The following is an 18,469-nucleotide window of genomic DNA, read 5'->3' as shown; positions in this document are numbered from 1 at the left end:
TTTGGGATTTTATCACTACCTAAATATTTCTACTATTTAATAAGAAAAAATACTGCCACTACAGAGCATATATGATACCTAATACCTGATAATCTTAAACCTAATGATCCTATAAAGCGATTGTTCATATGTCTTCGAGTACAGTGAAATAAGATATAAAACTAAAGTAACAAATAATAAACAAAATTTGAAGAGTTTGAACGTTTTGAGGCATAACATTAAGATAATTTTATCATTCAAACCAGTTTCAATAAAAATCTTTAAATATACTTAAGACTAAAGTTCGTTATTAAAGAGAAACAAAATTTAATCTACTGTGGTGTTAGAATGATTTCAACTAACGAAACGTCTTTTTTTCAACTGCTGACTATTATTTTTAGGAATTAAAACAATTTCAACCTCAATAATCCGTAAAAATGTGTTAATTGTAAATATGACGAATAATTCACCAAGTTTCATGCCGCGCCGCGTCTCGAACGAAGCATTTTCTAATGCTCAAGTTGTTGGTTAATAGTGTTTAAGAGTAATTGATTTTTTACACAAGTAGGCCAAATTATAATGAGTTCCAATATGTTTAAATTTGCGTTCAGTTGTGTCATTTTAAATGATTTAGCATGTGGTATTACATTATTCATTTAATGACAGTAAATATTAAACCAAAAAGAACACAAATTTCACGAGAAGTACAAGCACGAGACGACCCTAATTTTCAGTTGATAGACTAGACTCACTAGAGGGAAACTTCTAGTTAACTGCACCCACTGACAATTCTTGAACAACTCTAATCAAACAGTTTGATTTTATCATTACTCTTCTAATACACCTATGATCACAAAGTACGGAGCAACGGGACACAAACCATGAACCATCTGATTCACAGTCCGGCACGTTAACCACTAAACAATGTGTTGCCAACAATTTTATCTGACTATTTTGTAATTTCCAATATACCATGCACAATAAGATGACACATAACAAATAAAAACATCTTCTAGAAACAAAACTACAAACAAATTTTCGATGAATGTTATCCTTTCACACATATTTTGAACAGAAAATTGCCAACAGTGCTTTGTGAGTGTGCTCACAATGTTCACAGACAAATACATGGAAAACGGCATACAAAAAAATCACAAACATAAGCTAAATCTAGTTTCATATACCACAAATATTTATTTGCCTGGGCAAACTATTAAACAGAATGGATTTTAATACATTAACATAAGAACAATAATGCTATTCTAGTTTATAGAAATTGTCAACATATCATTTCATTCAGTTATCACACTTATTACACAATGTTTAATTTAATTAACTAAATAACACATGATACTACACATTAATGTAATTATTCAGTAAGTTTACCTGTGGTACTGGGCTTGAAGGAAATTAAATTCTTCTTTGATTCTATCACAAGTATCGCCAACTGTGAACTTAAACGGTTGTCCTGGCTGTGGAGCAGGGCCCTAAAAGTTTAAAGATTATCTGAAATTATGAACTATATAAAGATAATTACTTAAAATGCGAAATGCATTAATTAATTTCAACTAAATATCTACCATTGTTATGAGAAATAAGATTGAAAGTTGTCATTGCATTGTTAACAAAATTATGGTTTGGTTTAAATTCGCACAAAGCGACAAAAGGGCTACCAGCGCTAGCCGTTCCTAATTTAGCAGTGATATATTAGAGGGAAGAAACTAGTAAACATCACCCAACGCCAACTTTTGGGCTACTCTTTTATTAACAAATAGTGGGATTGACCTAACGTTATTTATGCTCCCACAGATAGCGAATTCAACGTCTTAATCAACAGGTTATGATACGCCTACTAAATTAAGAACAAACAACGCAATACATGAAAAACAATATATGTCACTCGTTTTCTTTGTTTATGGTGAAGCACATAGCCCAAAAATCGACTATTTGCGTTATGCTGATTGGTGTATCGAACCCCGATTTCTGAGCGTTTCAAGTCCTCAGACTTACAGTTGACTTATCGACTTGTACATTGTAATATATTGCTTATAATGTATTATTCATGCAACACAATAATAAGCTGCACTTTGAATATTCGTAACGTACTGCAACGATGATTCAGTTTTCAGCTACCAGACTTCTTGTTAGCCTAATCAAAGCAGTAAAGCATATATTCACTTGTGCTAGAGGTTTAATTATACGCAAATAGTTCTTTTAAAATTGTATTAATTTCATAATAAAAAGTAATGTGGCGTACCTCTAAAGAAAGAAACCAACTGATAAGTCATGAGAAGTTGTAAAAAACAATACAAAATAATTATACCTATGACACGCCAAAACCACAGTTACAGAATATCAGTCACACTTCCCTCGCTCATATGTTAATTGTTACGCAACTTACACATTTGATTAAGTCTGCATTATTTAAATACAAATAACTGCTTATTCATTCTGTTGTTATCCCACTGGCCTCACAGGACGTTTTTTCTCGTTGTTATACAATTTAACGTGCTCTAATGGTAGCACGTACCAGTAACACATATCTTTACAGAGGTTTCGTAAAGAATACATAACCAGAAGTAACCCAATTTTCATACAGAAACGTCAAGCACATCGCTGTGATTACAAAGTAGTTTAGAGGCGAATAACTATTGTTGGATGCACAGAAACGTACGTCGCAAATATGAAACAAGGGACTACATCCTATGGTTCTATGTGCTCTCATATATAAATATAATTGGTTCCGACGCCCATGGTGATGGGCGTCCGCAGAATCTATTACAGAAGGGGCAAACCCTCAAACTGTAAACACGTTAACAATTGCAGAAACCAACAGACTATGGTAGAAATGTATCATAGTAGGCTTATTTCTTACTAATATCCAAAGAATATGGATAAAATAGTGAACAATAACTTATTCATCTTATCACCCACTTACAAGGGCCAACTTTCACTATAAAATGAATTATAACTACTTTTATAGTTATAAAATATATAACTACTTATATATTAGCATACTCAACTCTAGAAAATTCTCTCATATTAGATACAGATCCAGTGATTTTGGAGTAGGGCAGTTTTATCATAAATGCAATATGAGACAATCTATTATACAAAAGCAATGAATACAACATAAAGAACAAACTGAAATACTTTGTGTAAACTCCTATGCATTATTTGAGCTCTGAGCCATTTCCATCATTACCTATGTGGAAAAGGTTTGCACTCTGGATATATCGTGCAAAATTATAATGTTTGCAAGCAAGAAAGCCAGATGACAAGATTGCTCCCAAAACTTCAAGATGCAACTTTAACATCACGTACCACCCTGAATGGAACTATGAAAATGCTGATATATTATTCTAAAGACTATATTAATATATAATGCAAACAATAAAAAAAGAGTAAAGCACGAGATAGTAAAAATGATGATTTTAAGTAGAAAGAAAAGAATCCAGAATAGGACATCCACAAGTTATGATTAAAAAGTAATTTGGTCCAACACTCAGCTGAAAGATCTTCAGGTAAAATGATTTCTAAAATAAATTGTTCAGTGGATCAAGAATAAAACAGAATATCTTCTGTTACAAACAGTCACTCTATACAGTCCATAGAGAAATATGCACTGGACAAAATGAGATTTGCAGTGCCTACAAGAAGGCTTGTTATATCACAAATGGGAAACTACCAGTTGACACAAACAGAAATTATAGTCACTATAGCCAGAATCAATCTGTCACTTCCACTATCTTCCAGTATATATTACATTTGGACAATTGGGTGTTATGAAGCAAGAGAATGATTCTAGTGGGTTAGTGCCAAAATATTTGAAAAACTGATTTAAATCATGTGAAATGTGCTGTGAGAAAAAAAGTCCATATAGTATACAATATTGGCAACTACAGTAATAATCTGTTAAAGCACCACTAAAGTGCTGCTGTCAATGTTTTTTGTTCTCTACTAGAAAGTAACAGCATGAATAAATACATCATGGTTGTAAAGAAGTATTTCACCATGTGTCCAGAATAACATGCTGTCACTAATCAGGAAGCAGAAACTATAGCAAGGAATCTTGTCAATGAATTTGTTTTGAGATCTGAGGTACATCACTCAGTTCAGGAATAGAACATGGAATCCATCTTGTTTGCAGAGCTGTATTTGTTTGCTTAGAATTAAGCACAAAGCTTCCCAATGAGCTAACTGTGTTCTGCCCACCACAGGTATCAAAATCCAAATTTTAGCAATGTGAGTCCACAAACATACTGCAAGGACAGCAATCTTCTTTCATTTCTTAATAGAATGGTGGAGATATAACTATACACTTTTAAATTAATTAGTCACTTATGTGGATTAATATCAGAAAACATGTGACAAAGATCTTCCACTCTTACTCATAAGTTATCAAACAGCAATACAAAAAGCTACAGACAGACATTCAAGAGAGAACTCCTATGTGCCACTCTACCTTAGGTACTCACATCTTGAGAATGAACACTCAGGAGAATCTTAAACAGAACACCATTTGTGTTATACATGGCTTTAACCAAGAAAGACTTAAATCAGTAACCAGATGAAAAATATATACGGTATTAATGGTGATAAAGACTGGAATTTGTCATAATAACATGGTATTGCTATACAATCAGTGTTGCAAAGAGAGTTTGGAAAAACCATATGTTGTAATAAAAATAATCAATTATATGGTTTACGGAACTCTGAAAAATAAACAATCTATACCAGTACAGTAAATCTACCAGGGAAAATTCAATGTGCTTAAAAAACCAGGCATTCCTGTTAAAAACACTTCTAAAGTTTGTTTGTTTTGAATTTTGCACAAAGCTATACAAAGACTATCTGCACTAGCCATCCTTAATTTTGCAGTGCAAGACTAGAGGGAAGGCACTTAGTCATTACCACCCACCACCAATTCTTGGGCTACACTTTTACCAATGAATAGCAGGATTGACCATAACATTATAACACCCCCATGGCTGAAAGGGTGAGCATGTTTGGTGTGATAGGGATGTGAACCCACAACCCTCAGATTACAAATCAAGTGCCTTATCTACCTGGCCACACTTCTAAAATATAACTAAAACTGAGTTACCAGTAAACAAGTCATAAGTCACAAAAAGAAAATGGTGGACAGTTTAGGCACAGTATATAAGATAATTAAAATTTGGATTATAATCATAATTATGATACAACTTTGTTTAGCATGTTTAGTTAACAATTTATTGATTATAATGTTTAATTACAAAAGTTTAATATAGCTTTGTTTTATTTAGAATTGCTCAAGGGATTTCACATTAGAGGAAAAGGTAGCATTACAAGCTAGGTTTTTTTTAATATTTCAGTTACGAATAATTGTATTATTTTATAGAGTTTTGACATGATGTAATGATGATACGTTGTGTCTATTTTTGATGAGGTGCATGTCATGTCTCAAATCTTCTAAAAACTAGAAGAAAAATAAATATTTTATAAACACACTAATGGGTTAATCTGATACTCAACCTATTGAGTAATGAATAACAAGGAAGTAAATAAGTCAGTTCATGCTGTAAATATATTTTGCTTGTGCTATAGATATCAGCGAAAATTTAGCAAGGAAGTGACTGTTTGGTTCTATTTCTGTGTTAGAAATATCACTTATCTATCATTTGTTTATACAACTGTGCAAGTTGTAAAATTTGTGATAGAAGCTATAAAACATTTTCCCTTTTAGTTAAGTGAACTGAACTTTTGTTATTTTTATGGGACAATAAAACAAAAGTCTGCCCAATAATATAAACTGCTATAACTCAAAAATTTAATATGTGACACAATTCACAGTACATATTTAAATAGGACGTTCCACAATCAATTCAACACAACGTAAATTAAAATACCCATAGTGATAAATAAACTCAATAACTGAAAATAATTCTTTACGATGTAGCCGTCCCTAATTTAGTAGTGCAAGACTAGAGGGAAGGCAGCTAGTCATCACTACCCACCGCCAACTGTTGGGTTACTCATTTACCAAGAGATAAATGAGATTGACAATCATGTTATAACGCCCACAGGCGAGCATGTTTAGCATGACAGTGATTCGAACCCGCGACCCTCAGATTACGAGTCGAGTACTTTAACTACCAGGCCGCGACGGGCAATACCATGTAGTAAGTAGCACATTTACTATTGCCGGATAAAGATCGTTTGGTATCACCGACATCTCATAATTTTTTGTTTCTCACAGTGGAAATATTTAACCAATCAGCAAAACTTTGTAAGTCTTATCTAATTTAAAATTTCTGAACTGTTGGGGTACTGTTTTGAAAAATAAATACTGTTAAAATTATTTCCTTTCATCTTAATATTTAAATGTTTATTAGAAATTAGCTCCATTTTATATATACACAGATAACTTCGACTCGTTTTGTACCGTAATAACCATTTTCGACAATAAGGCATAAAACACCGTTGAAACTGATATTTATTGGAGATCGACAACTTTATAATAAGGTCAAGTAATGCTAAGCAACAATAGTTTTGTTAAGAATATTCTAGGTCAAGATCAACTTATTTCTAATAAATATAGTTTATGTTTCAAAAATAATAAATTCTTTTGCGTCTTTATATTGTTTGAATACGATAAACTTAACAATAATATTTGATAAACAGGGATTTGAATCATCAGAATAATTTGTTGTCTACGTAGTCTAATAAACCAAACTTGGCTAAGTGATGTATTGTTAAAAAAAATTCAATAGCGATAAGCAAATATAATTTAACACAAAAATAATTGCAGGAAGGAAAAAGAACACACCTACAGAAACTAAATATTTCTTCATTTGCTTGTTTCTACGTGTTAAAACTTCTCACCATATTTCCTCGTTGTTCTCCATACAAGTTACGACTTTTTCACTTATCCACAAAACCATAAATTACTTCTCACACCATTTTATTCACTCTACCTCAACTTAAACATATTACCTACTATATTCAATGATATTAAAACTCTGGCTGTAGCTATTTTTAAAGCTGAGTTTGTTTAGTAGTTTCAAAATACCAGAATAAATGGAATAAATTGTCAGAAGTCGTAATATTAAGGAAACTAGTTTCGACACGTTGTCATCTGACTGTACAATTGGTCAGCAACGTCTAAGTTTCGAATTTCCTAATGGGCATGAGGGATCAGGGAGTTGTTTAGCTTAAAGTGGCCTTGGGGGGTGTTGAAATCAGGCAGGCTTTTGATTAAGCAAAAGATTTGCTGCCAGAAAACAATGTGAGACTGAAGAGGGTAAGTAAATGTGTCGAAACTATAGTTTCTCTAATACCAAAACTTTTAAAGGTTTGTTCCATTTATGTTTTTTCCCACTAACTACTGCACAAAATACTATGTTATTTTATTACTAGTTCTTAAATCACCTGTGGTTAAGTAAAATAAAAGACTGGGGCGCAAAGGTTATCCTACTAAAATTCAGATAAAGAGAAGGAATGAACATAAAAAAAATCTAAAAATAAAAAAAATAACAGGCGTAATCTTTAGGGTGAAACTCATTGGATCTGCATAAAAGTATAAGGTTTATCATTTCATTATAAATTACAATGAATGTTATAAAATGACAAAAACATCAATTTTGAGACATTTATGTATAAGTTTTTGTTGAAATTTGATATGCAGGTTGAAAGCATGGTTATACAAGAATGGATATGTCATATTTAAACAACTTCGGATGTGTAACTCAGCAAGTCGCATAACAACTACTGCTAAAATAAAGTTGCTGTGAAATGGAAAGTATCAGAACTACATTTCAGCATTATTTGAGGTTACATAAGAAGTGTAACGCCATCCACATCTGACTGCTCTTGTTAAGGTATGTAAAACCCCTTTCAAACACGAAATGAACATACATTCATATCATGAAAATATGTTGTTACTTGTCATAATTTATCCCGGAGAAGCTTCCGATTTATTATGTTACGTATTACGATTTAAAGTAGCCTGAAATTTTAATTTAGAAGTTAACTGAATATCAATATGCATCAAATTTAGGATATTTACCTACAGTACTGATACAAGCAATTTTCTTTCTTAACACCAATGCATTTTAATGTGTAAACAGCAATACAATTTATAATAAGTTATTACAAAATAATGACTTTTACAAACTTACAAACAATATTGAGTTTTTTATCTGGCCTGGAACTGAATATTTTATTGACGGTTCACGATGAGCGAATTAATTCTATGTCGATACACAGGTATACTTCACTTAAGAATAAGTTAGCCAGCTTCTTTACACATGAGCTTTTTCTGCTGAGTTATACCATGTCTTAGTAGAAATAATAACGTCCGAAGTTAATTCACTGGAGTTAAACGGTTTGTAAAGTTAGAAATCTGTAAACGTACCTGATCAAATATCTGTAGTTTCCGATTAATAAGCGTCTGTCATAGTTATAGCTTCCGAGGTTTATAGTATACTAACTGTAGCAAACCAACAAGAGAAAACTCTCTCTTGGTGCGTCGATTTATAAGCTTAGGGTGAGGTTCACGAAAGTTCAGTTGGAAACAATATTCGAAGATAGGTTAGTGCTTTCGTAAAACATACATTGCTGATCCTTACACTCAAGAATCTTCTACAAATTTAAAGATTAGGCAAAACTTTTGCAATAATTTTAATAATATAAGTTACATGCATTTCTAACTATATATTAAACTGAAACAAACATAGAAGTTAAAATATATATATATATATAATAGTAAATCCTTTATAATGCTCAAACCTGATGTTTACAAAGTCCACGATGAAGATATTCTTTGTACTTAATCGAAAATAAAGAAATAAAGTTAAACTTAGGGACCTAGAACCACCCAGAAATAAACTTGCAACACACGTTGTATCCTAGCTACGGTAGGCAAAATATATCATCTTGTAACGAGCAAGAAGCCACAAACACAAAGGTCAGTGACTAAAGTTGCCCATCTACTACTGGAAACAATACAAAAATAATTACAAATGATGTCCCTCTGAAAAAGAGATAACCAAGTTAAGTTTTTGATTCATACCTGCCGTTCAACTGTTAAACAACTCAAACAGATAAAGAAAGAAATGGATACTCATACTATTATTCCTCACGAATACACAACAGTAAAACTGCCGGATGCAGCACCTATTGATTTCTGTACTGTCAGTTAATACAGGTGCTTTGGAACCTTCTGTATAATATTTCAGATGGATTATGGAATGTAACCAGGAACGAGTGCTAAGCTTTATGATGGAGCCATATGCTATGGAAATTTCGATGCAGAGCTATCGTTGAGATGCACAGTCATAAAAAAGAGCATCAATGAGCATGGCGACATAGATTGTAGCTACGTAATGAGGCTCCAAAAGCGTTCTAACTTAATGTACTGTACCACAAATAATATTAACATATGAAAAATTTAAATGTATTAGTTTCAATCTAATTTGATGAGCATTTTGTTACTTTCTTAGTACAAACTGTAAACCATATTATTTCATGAAAAATGGCAATTCAAACTATACCTATGGCTTCCGATTTTCAGTTGTAACCAGTAAAATACCTACCCACCCCCGATATAAAAAAACATAAATCAGTATTTTCCACGTAAATATCGGTCGGAAATTGTGGTATGCTGCATGAGCAATTGATCTGTTTAGAAAAATGGAGTTTTAGGTTTTTATTTTGCCGTTTCTCCACAAATGGAAAAATACCAACACAGTTTATACATACAGTGCCTTTCTGAAGCCATTTCTGACAATACCTGTTTAACCATTCATGATAATTGTAACGGAAATCAACAGTAGTGGCCTGAATAGGCTCAATCTATACTGCAAGTGTTTGCTTTACCTGAATCCAGTGGAAATGTTTTCGAAGTTGAAAACAGTGAATTGAAGAAATCAGGGTGCTTCAATGTTCAATTAAGCAATGAAAATGTATGTAATGCTTTACTACAACCAGTTCAACATGTAGATCACTTTGTACATAGCAGTGCATTAGTTTGCGCCTGAAAGTTCTTCAGACGTTTCTTTTATCCTTCTTTCTTTATTTTTTATTTGAACAATGATAGTTGAAAATGCAACATTTCGCGACTTTTATAATTAAATTCTTTGAAATATTATTCTAAAGGAAAATAAATACGTTTCGTCAGTTAGGGTAAGTTTGCTTTCATAATTTAATACAAAACATTATTTGCTCACACAAAGACAAAGCTTTAACATAACTAAAAATGTGTTTTGTATCTACTACTATTCCCATCAGAGGGTCCCCCGCTGGTACAGCGGTAAGTCTATAGATTTACAACGCTAAAATAAGGGGTTTAATTCCCCTCGGTGGACTCAACAGAGAGCCCGATGTGACTTTGCTATAAGAAAACAAACATACAAATACCATTAGAGGAATTAGTGTGCAAAGAATATACTGAATATTATTCATTGCAGCTTTAAAAGCGAAACCTCTGACATATCGACTTTCAGATATCTACATAAAGATAAAAATTTCAAAAAACACTGATTACAAGACACCTAATTAAAGCTACATATCAGCTAAAAATAAATATCAAAAGCCTTAACCATACCATTTCCCTCTGCCATAACAATGTGCAGATAAAATAATTACGAAACTTTTCATGTCATCTTGCCTAATATTTTCTTACTAAATAATCCAAATCTTTGGTTTAAGAAAAAAACAAAACACTTATTACAATATTAAAAACGTTCGAATCAAACAAGTAGAACTTATCAAACACAAGCAACTACACTATATCTTATTTTCATCCAAGGATCTTTAACATTCTACAATCAAAGTTATCTTGCCACTCCCATAATGTGTTATACGCTGTTTTTCGTCATGCATTCACGAATAGAAGGCTAAATATTTTATCTCACTCACAATCTTTTAAATGACCTAAATCCTTTTAATATGCTTAGTCAGTGTTTGTGAAATCAACCGGTTAACTCGAGTACATAATGACTGTTAAACAGTGGTAGTCTTATGAACCTGTCGTAAATTAGTTAAACTTGTTCAGGTCTCTGGCCAATATTATTTGAGGGTTTAAAAGCGAGTCCAGATGTTGCTAATTGCATTCTGTAAGATTTACAAGTGTAAAATGTTTAAAATTAAAAGTTATGAAGTGGCAATGAAAGCACCAAAAATTAAGGAAACAAGGTAGGAATGGGCAAGATGGGATAACATTACAACACTTGGTGGTTTATGACATGGTGCAACATCAAAGTGGGTGTGACCATCGGCCACCCATTCGTATTTCCTATGTTTATGTAATTTGGTAAATGTTCAAACTAAATGGCAGATATATACAGCTAAATTTCTCTGTTGCTAACTTTGATTCAACAACCAGGTACAGAAACACGTATGTAATGACATTATGTGACCTTAATGAAATGCGTGACATCATAAGGAGAGTATTAAAGCAGGAAGTGAGATAGGAAGCTCTAATAATCATACTTTACTTATGGGAGACATTACAGTTACCCACTGGTAAGGGTGAGCCAAAAGAACAGTATCAAAAATGCTGATTTTAATTTATTGAACATTTAGAAAAGAATAGCAACAGAAAAAAAAAAAAAAGACCAGTTCAAATCTCTAACTGAACCAAAGTTTAAATTAAACACGAAACAGGGAATGACGAAACAATGGCCACATCCATTAGAGGTTGCACCATGTCAAAAACCATCGAGTACTGTAATGTTATCCCACCTATTCCTACTTTGTTTCCTTACTTCTTGGTGCTACCATCTCTATTTTTATTTAAATATTTTTTACACTTGTATTTTTTGTGATACTAAGTCTCGAGAGTGACTGGGCTTTAGGCCTATCCTTCTAACATTTTACTTAAAGCTGCCTTTCGACGTTTCCTGGCTTTTGTCGATATTTTTGCTATCGTTTTTCTTCCATCTAGGCAGGTGACAGACTTTTCTTTGACTAATTAATGGCTAAGACTTGTTTCGCATATTTAACATTACTGTTTGAAGCCTTATCTCTGTTCAGTGTTCCTTTTACAGAGACATACTTTTCAATATTATCAACATAATACTTTCCCCATTTTCTTTCATTTAATTTCCTTGAAACAGTGTAATTTTAAAATGTACGTTTCAAGGACAACCTTAGATGTCGCTAGGCCACACTTAGTTTGATAAAAATGCAAAGATACGTTATAGGGCTTATCGTTCTTGTTTTCAGTTCATAACACTCAAGCAAAGCCATGTCAGACTTCAGCAATGGTTGCGTACGTCCTTAAGTAGGAAACTCACTATGACAGAAGTGCATTATCTAATACAGAACCCTCAAGTCAGATGTATAAAACTGAAAACTTCGCTTTCAAAGACTAGATCATGGGTAGAACATTTAGAGAATCTAAATATCTAAACATATTCCGCTTTTTGTTTATCTAGCTGATATAGCTCCACACTGATCACATAGCGCATAAGTAATTGTGCAGTCGCATATGATATGAGGACAGGATTTTACTGAGCAACTCACAGAACATGGTAACTAGCGTATTATTAGCGCGTTAGAAATGTTGCAAAATGGCTATTGTTATTAACAAGAATATAAATAAAATGAAAAAAAAAAACGTTTTTAGCATAAACAGCGTAATTCAGTCTTGTGCATTTAAATAAACTAAAGGCCTGAAACAGCTATGCCTTTCCAGTAACGTTAATCAGCCAGCCAGTCAAATCAACAAACTTGTGGTTTTGTGAATTTTTTTATTTTTCTCTGTTGACTTTCTCAAGTATTTTGGTGGTTTGTTCCTTTGTAGCTGGTTTATTTATTACTGATTAATGTATGTAAAGTGTTTATAAAGATTTGTTTATATAATGTTTGCAATGTGTTTGAGATTTTAATTTGTACTGCACATCTGATCCGTTCCTACTATAAATACTACTTATGATAACCATTCGTAGCCCTCTAGATCACGGAAATGTTAAATGTTTTCCTTAATGTCATGACAGTTGTTCATGACTAATAGAAATATAATATCTAAGTCTGTTGTTGTATGAACTTTTAACTGAAAACTGTGTTTCATCCACTTCTACATGTCAATAAAAATGTGTACAGTAGGTCACATAATCGCCGAACACAAGTTTTGCAAACAAACGAAATCAGGGATGCCACTTACTGGTTCATAGTAGTTGTGTCGTTTCATAGCTAGACGACAGAAAACTGATTATTTAATAGTTTTGATAATGTGTGTTATGAAGTACATAAACGAAATATTTTAAAATATGATGATTTAAATTACCAATAACAGATGTCCTTTATTCATAATTAAATTAAAAAGCACTTGAGTTGAATTATGCATTGAACTGTTTTGTCAATAACGAGGTTTGTTCACGATCAGATAATAACCAAATAGAATTAAAGCAGTTGTGATACAGCTAGCAATAACAAGTCCTTAATTTACTTTGGTGACAACAGGTAAGTGAGAGCTTTTAATTATAGCGACCAACACTGATTGATATATAAATAAAATTATTACACATGACGTTTCGCCAGGTTAATTTTGCTTGTAAATTACACTCTTTTCCACAGTAATTTTTTCTCTTGTAAATAAAACTTTTAAGCTTCTAATTAAACTACCGTTATTAAACGCTATTCTAGAAGTAAAGTTTCTGTACCTGTTATATTAATGTGCTCTAACAATTGAGGCTTACATCGCAAGCCAGTGCGTTATTGTAATGATATCCATATTATATTAGATCGATACTAACTGTACCTGTTCTTTAATGCGTATCTTTAAAGACAGTTTGACAGTTACGGTTTGAGTTTTCGTCGTTTCTTTTCTTTAAATTTTTAATAATTTTACAAAATATGCACCACGTTTATAGTCTTTGTTAAATCTGCTCTTTTGCATTGTGGAATACTGAAATGTAAGGCTTGTGTAACAAGATATTTAATAATCGAAATTATATTTATACTGAAGTGCCTCATTGGCTTTCAGGATCCCAAGGACACTGTGTAATACAATGCCATGTTACGACATCCCCCCCCCATGTCTGAGGAAAGAAAATACAACGAAAATAATTACTCTGAATTTCCCCCAAAAAATATTAGGTTTTAAACTAACGAGAACATTTACATATTGATATCTATACGCATACACACATGTACATGCAATTATATTTTGTCATTCCTATACATGTACCCTGTACATACTAATTGTCGCTGTTGTTTTCCATTACTTTTATCTCTATATTTACACTTAAAATAAGATAATTTTTGCATATGTAGTTTTAAATATGATAAAGTTGCTATCTGAGTAGTTACGTAAATGTACAAAAACAAATTTTAATTTTCAATCGTACACACACATAATTAATTATTAATCACCATCACTTTTTTCTGTATTTAAAAATAAACTTATAACGACTGACATATAAATATTATTCAGAGAACTCTTTCTCTTAAGTTGTCTGCTCTTAAGTTGGAATGTATAAAACACAACTACTAGAGAAATAGTATAACTACTGTTTACGCGTGCGTAACTTTTCCACAATTTTTTTTCTTCTAAGCACAGTAAAAAGAATGCTTTGAAAATAATTAAAATTACTTTCAACATAAAATATACTTCACTTTGATGGTTTGCAACTTACCGGATGCCTGTTTGGATACATATTAAAAATGCCTGGATAACTGTAGATATTCAAACCAGAAAAACACAACACTTCGATAACAGTATCTCGAACGATCACTTACGATAGGTGTAAAAACGAGCTACTACAATCACTTTTTAACCTCACAAAAGAAAACTACACTTTTTGTAACTGCAAATGTCACGCTGCATACAGATGAACATTGCTTACAGGCGAAGTTTTCTTGACAATCACTCCAATTTTACAAACTCTCTCCAGTATTGAAGAAAACGAACGATTCAAATGGTGTTGATGTCCAAAACAAGAAGCCTTGCGGTTTAGTACAACGCTGAATAAGCATGCAATGATGGCTGCCAGTACGCCCAACGTGTCTGCCGCAGGGTGCATACGCTACACGCGGCGCGACGAGTCACAACGCCCTAGTGGCTGTTGGCGTTCATACTTACACGACACAAGTAGGCAGTGCAAATCCGCACCCCAAATAGAGTGATTGGCGTTATCAACATACACGACCTGTCACAGAAGGGGCTCTGACTGTCGCACGCAGATTTTTCTGCTTGAGTATTTCGCTCTCATTCAACCAACCAATTGTTATTCACAATACCAAATAAAAAGTTACCTTCATCACCCTAACAACGTAGTTTTGACTGATGTCAATCAAAACCGCGTGACAACGAAGCCACGCCTTTCATCTATTCTGCGTAATAGTTGCTCGGGTATATGTACGCTCCGATGGTTTCTTTGTATGAGCACATGTATCATTTCAGCTGAAAGTACTCCAACATGGATAGTGAAGATGGGTCGCTTTGCGTAGCTCATACAACAGCAGGAGAGGTTATCTAGTCCGCGAGAGTCTTAGTAGGACAACTTTTGCCATCCAGCAGTTAAAGAGAAGCTAAATATTGGTTGATCAAACAATAGAAAACATTCTAATTATCTTCGGGGTTAACTTTTAATTTGGTGATTTAGAAAGATAGAGCTGAGTACATTAAATTTTCAATTAAACTCCTTGTGAGCTCACAAATAATTAATAATCCCGAATAAAAAAATAAGGTAAATTTGTTAAACTATATTTTGTTTTCATGGGATGAGCACAATTAAAATTAATGGATGCCATCAGTGTTTACTTTACATGTGTCAATATTTTTGTAATCAATTTATCTGGTAATTAGTTAGTAAATTTCGGTACACTTTTATCCAGAACATTTCAAACACTACTGTAATACTAACGAATTTTTAAGATTTTAAAATTCATAATATGACATTTTTTTAGAAAAATATATATTAAATTTGCATGTATAAACACATTCAATTGTAGAAATCACGTGACAAACGACACTGATACTCACGTTTACGTAACGTAACTTGATTTATTATCTACGATAACAATTTATAATCAGTGTTATTCACATGTAAATATATAATCTCTGTCTTTGACAGGAGGGAACATTGTGAAACCAAGTAACTGTGTTAAAATCATAGCTGGACAGAGACAAAGTTAAATTAGTTATTAAAATGCTGCATGCAATAAACTAGACCGCACAAACATATAACTCATATAACTGGTGACTTAAAGTTTAATTTAGCTAGAAGCTAACATCGTTAACAGAGAGAGAATTCCATTCCTTCAAGTTAGGTTTTCAGTGTTCGTTAATCAAAACAGTTAAGCCTGGTTGCCTGCTGCAGTTCAGTAAACAGCAGGCAGGAACTAGGGTCTAATCGAAATTCGGCGGTTCGTGCTAGCATGAATACATGTACAGGAAACATACCTTTGACAGCATATTCACTGTGAAGCACTCGCTGAAAACGCCAGACAGTATCAATTTGTTGGTTCAACGCTCTTGGACTTGGGCGATCGGGTATATCAAATGTTCCATTTAATTAAAAACAGAAGAACTTGTTGTTCCTGGGAGAGGATCCAGGAGGGTGGAAGCCACTGTATGGCTGATTTGTTTCACCAGCTAATCAAACCAATAAAAACCTTTTTGAAATACGTCACTTGACACGTTAGTTCTTAGTGTGATTATTTTGACACAGTATGTAATATGTACCCATTTAATGGAATCATGTTACTGACATTGTTTATAAAACATGACGATGAAAACAAAGATTAAGATGATAAATAATAAAGGTGATGAACAAAACCTTAATGGAAGATAAAGAAATGTTAAATGTAATGAAACAAATTGAACACACCCAAATTTAAATCAATAAATTTCACTGTTTTTTTTTTTTTTTTTAATGCACCGCATAAATAAAGCCCCCAGTTACACAGTGGTATGTTTGCGAACTCACACCGCGTTTCGATACTCGTGGTGGACAGAACACAGATACCCCATAACGTTGCTTTGTGCTTATTTTGAAACAAACAAAAAGAGTAAAAGGTTAGTTGTGAAAGTACGTACTTTATACTTACAAAAAAAAAATCTTTCTCAGACACACAACGTAAATGTTTCACTTGGTCGCAGTTGTGAAGTAATCTAATGTTTAGCAAATTATGAATTGGAATATTCAAGGCTCGAGTCGCGATAGCGCCTTCTCACAGAGTGATAGTACAGTTCCATGGGAGCTGGATACGGTCTGCACCTTCAGGCAACTTTATAAAATGAACAATATTATAAATACTGCTAGTAGTTTTCAGGTACTTGTAGCACGGTGTTCACCTAATTGGCTGAACTTCCTGTGATCATTAATTTATAATTACGGGCGGCTATACGTGAATGCTAGAGTGTCTTCGACCTGAGTCGTTTAGCCCACGTGTGCACACAGTTGTTCCTGAGTAAAACAGTTATAACAGTTTTTATACAGGCTGAAATATTTAATCACATAGCTTTCTCTTCTACAGCAAACCGAGAGGATATTTTGGTAAGATGGTGCTAAATAATATCACGGTGATTTAGGAATTTTTCTAATATTGTCTATGAAACAGAACCTTTAAGCCTTTGATATATTTATTTTTCAAATTCAAATATTTTTCACTAACAGTAAATTAGCGACACCTAGTGGTCTAATATAACACTTATTTTATATGCATCGTTTACTGATAGATAATATTACTTTTAACGATGTTTGTTCAATATACTGCTTCTATGTCAAAATACATGTTTTAAATATAACTGAATAGTGCAGTCCCACTAAATACCAATATGTGTTTTTAATTGCTAGTTGCGTTTCAGTGATGTAAGTGTATTTGTAATTCATTCAAGATGTGTTTAAAGATAAGACACATAACATACCAAGTTCTGTAATATATCATGTGGAAAGCAGATTTGATTTTTTACCTTCGAAACCTTAAAATATACACACGTTTAGAAACGACATGACAACAGTGTATCACATACAACTCTCTGAGACTGGCATTTCAGCACAGAAATACAATTATTAGAAACGTATTTAACAAGCAAGATAATAGCAACATAATATCTAATTACTATCAAATGTGAAGTAAGGTAGAAACTGTAACATTCGGAAATATTGTGACATTAAATATGTGAATATTTCTACTCTTTATTAATGTATATGTTTTGTAATAATTAGATACACTCAAAAAACAACAACAGATAATGTGATAACTAAACATATCTGGACAGATAAATAAACGCAAAATCAGATAACTAAACAGATGAATAGAAAGTCACTTGTACAGACAAGAGTATAGATAATAGATAATCAGGTAGCTAGATAGAATATCAGACGGTAAATATGTTTGTAACTACAAAGACAGACAAGAAGATGGCTAAATAACCAGAAAACAAGACTGATAGATAGCAAGTTGGACAAACAGGTAAACAAAAGGATTATAATCAAGTAGCTAGAAAGATAAATAAACCTATATATGTAGAAACGAAAATATTTCTTTGAAACCT

General features: G+C 32.8%; 1 protein-coding gene across 9 annotated transcripts in view; it reads right to left on the bottom strand.

Annotated features, from left to right (window-relative positions):
- The window catches only part of LOC143249731 (transducin-like enhancer protein 4), a 122,473-nt gene extending 107,305 nt beyond the window's left edge, over window positions 1–15,168 (bottom strand). For 8 of the 9 annotated variants that reach the window (XM_076500050.1, XM_076500051.1, XM_076500052.1 and 5 more), the window contains exons 1-2: window positions 14,604–15,168; window positions 1,366–1,466 (exon numbers count right to left, since the gene is read on the bottom strand). In XM_076500050.1, the coding sequence (XP_076356165.1) occupies window positions 1,366–1,466; window positions 14,604–14,624 (122 nt within the window). In that variant the 5' untranslated portion in view covers window positions 14,625–15,168. Of the gene's footprint in view, window positions 1–1,365; window positions 1,467–6,790; window positions 6,922–14,603 lie in introns of those variants that run through there. The other variant, XM_076500058.1, reaches the window with a different exon arrangement.
- Window positions 15,169–18,469: the final 3,301 nt, after the last annotated feature.

The sequence above is a fragment of the Tachypleus tridentatus genome, chromosome 4, assembly GCF_004210375.1.
Source record: "Tachypleus tridentatus isolate NWPU-2018 chromosome 4, ASM421037v1, whole genome shotgun sequence".
NCBI classification, from domain to species: Eukaryota; Metazoa; Arthropoda; class Merostomata; order Xiphosura; family Limulidae; genus Tachypleus; species Tachypleus tridentatus.
Note: the sequence above shows the minus strand (reverse complement) of the source record. Positions and strands in the feature narration are given on the sequence as shown.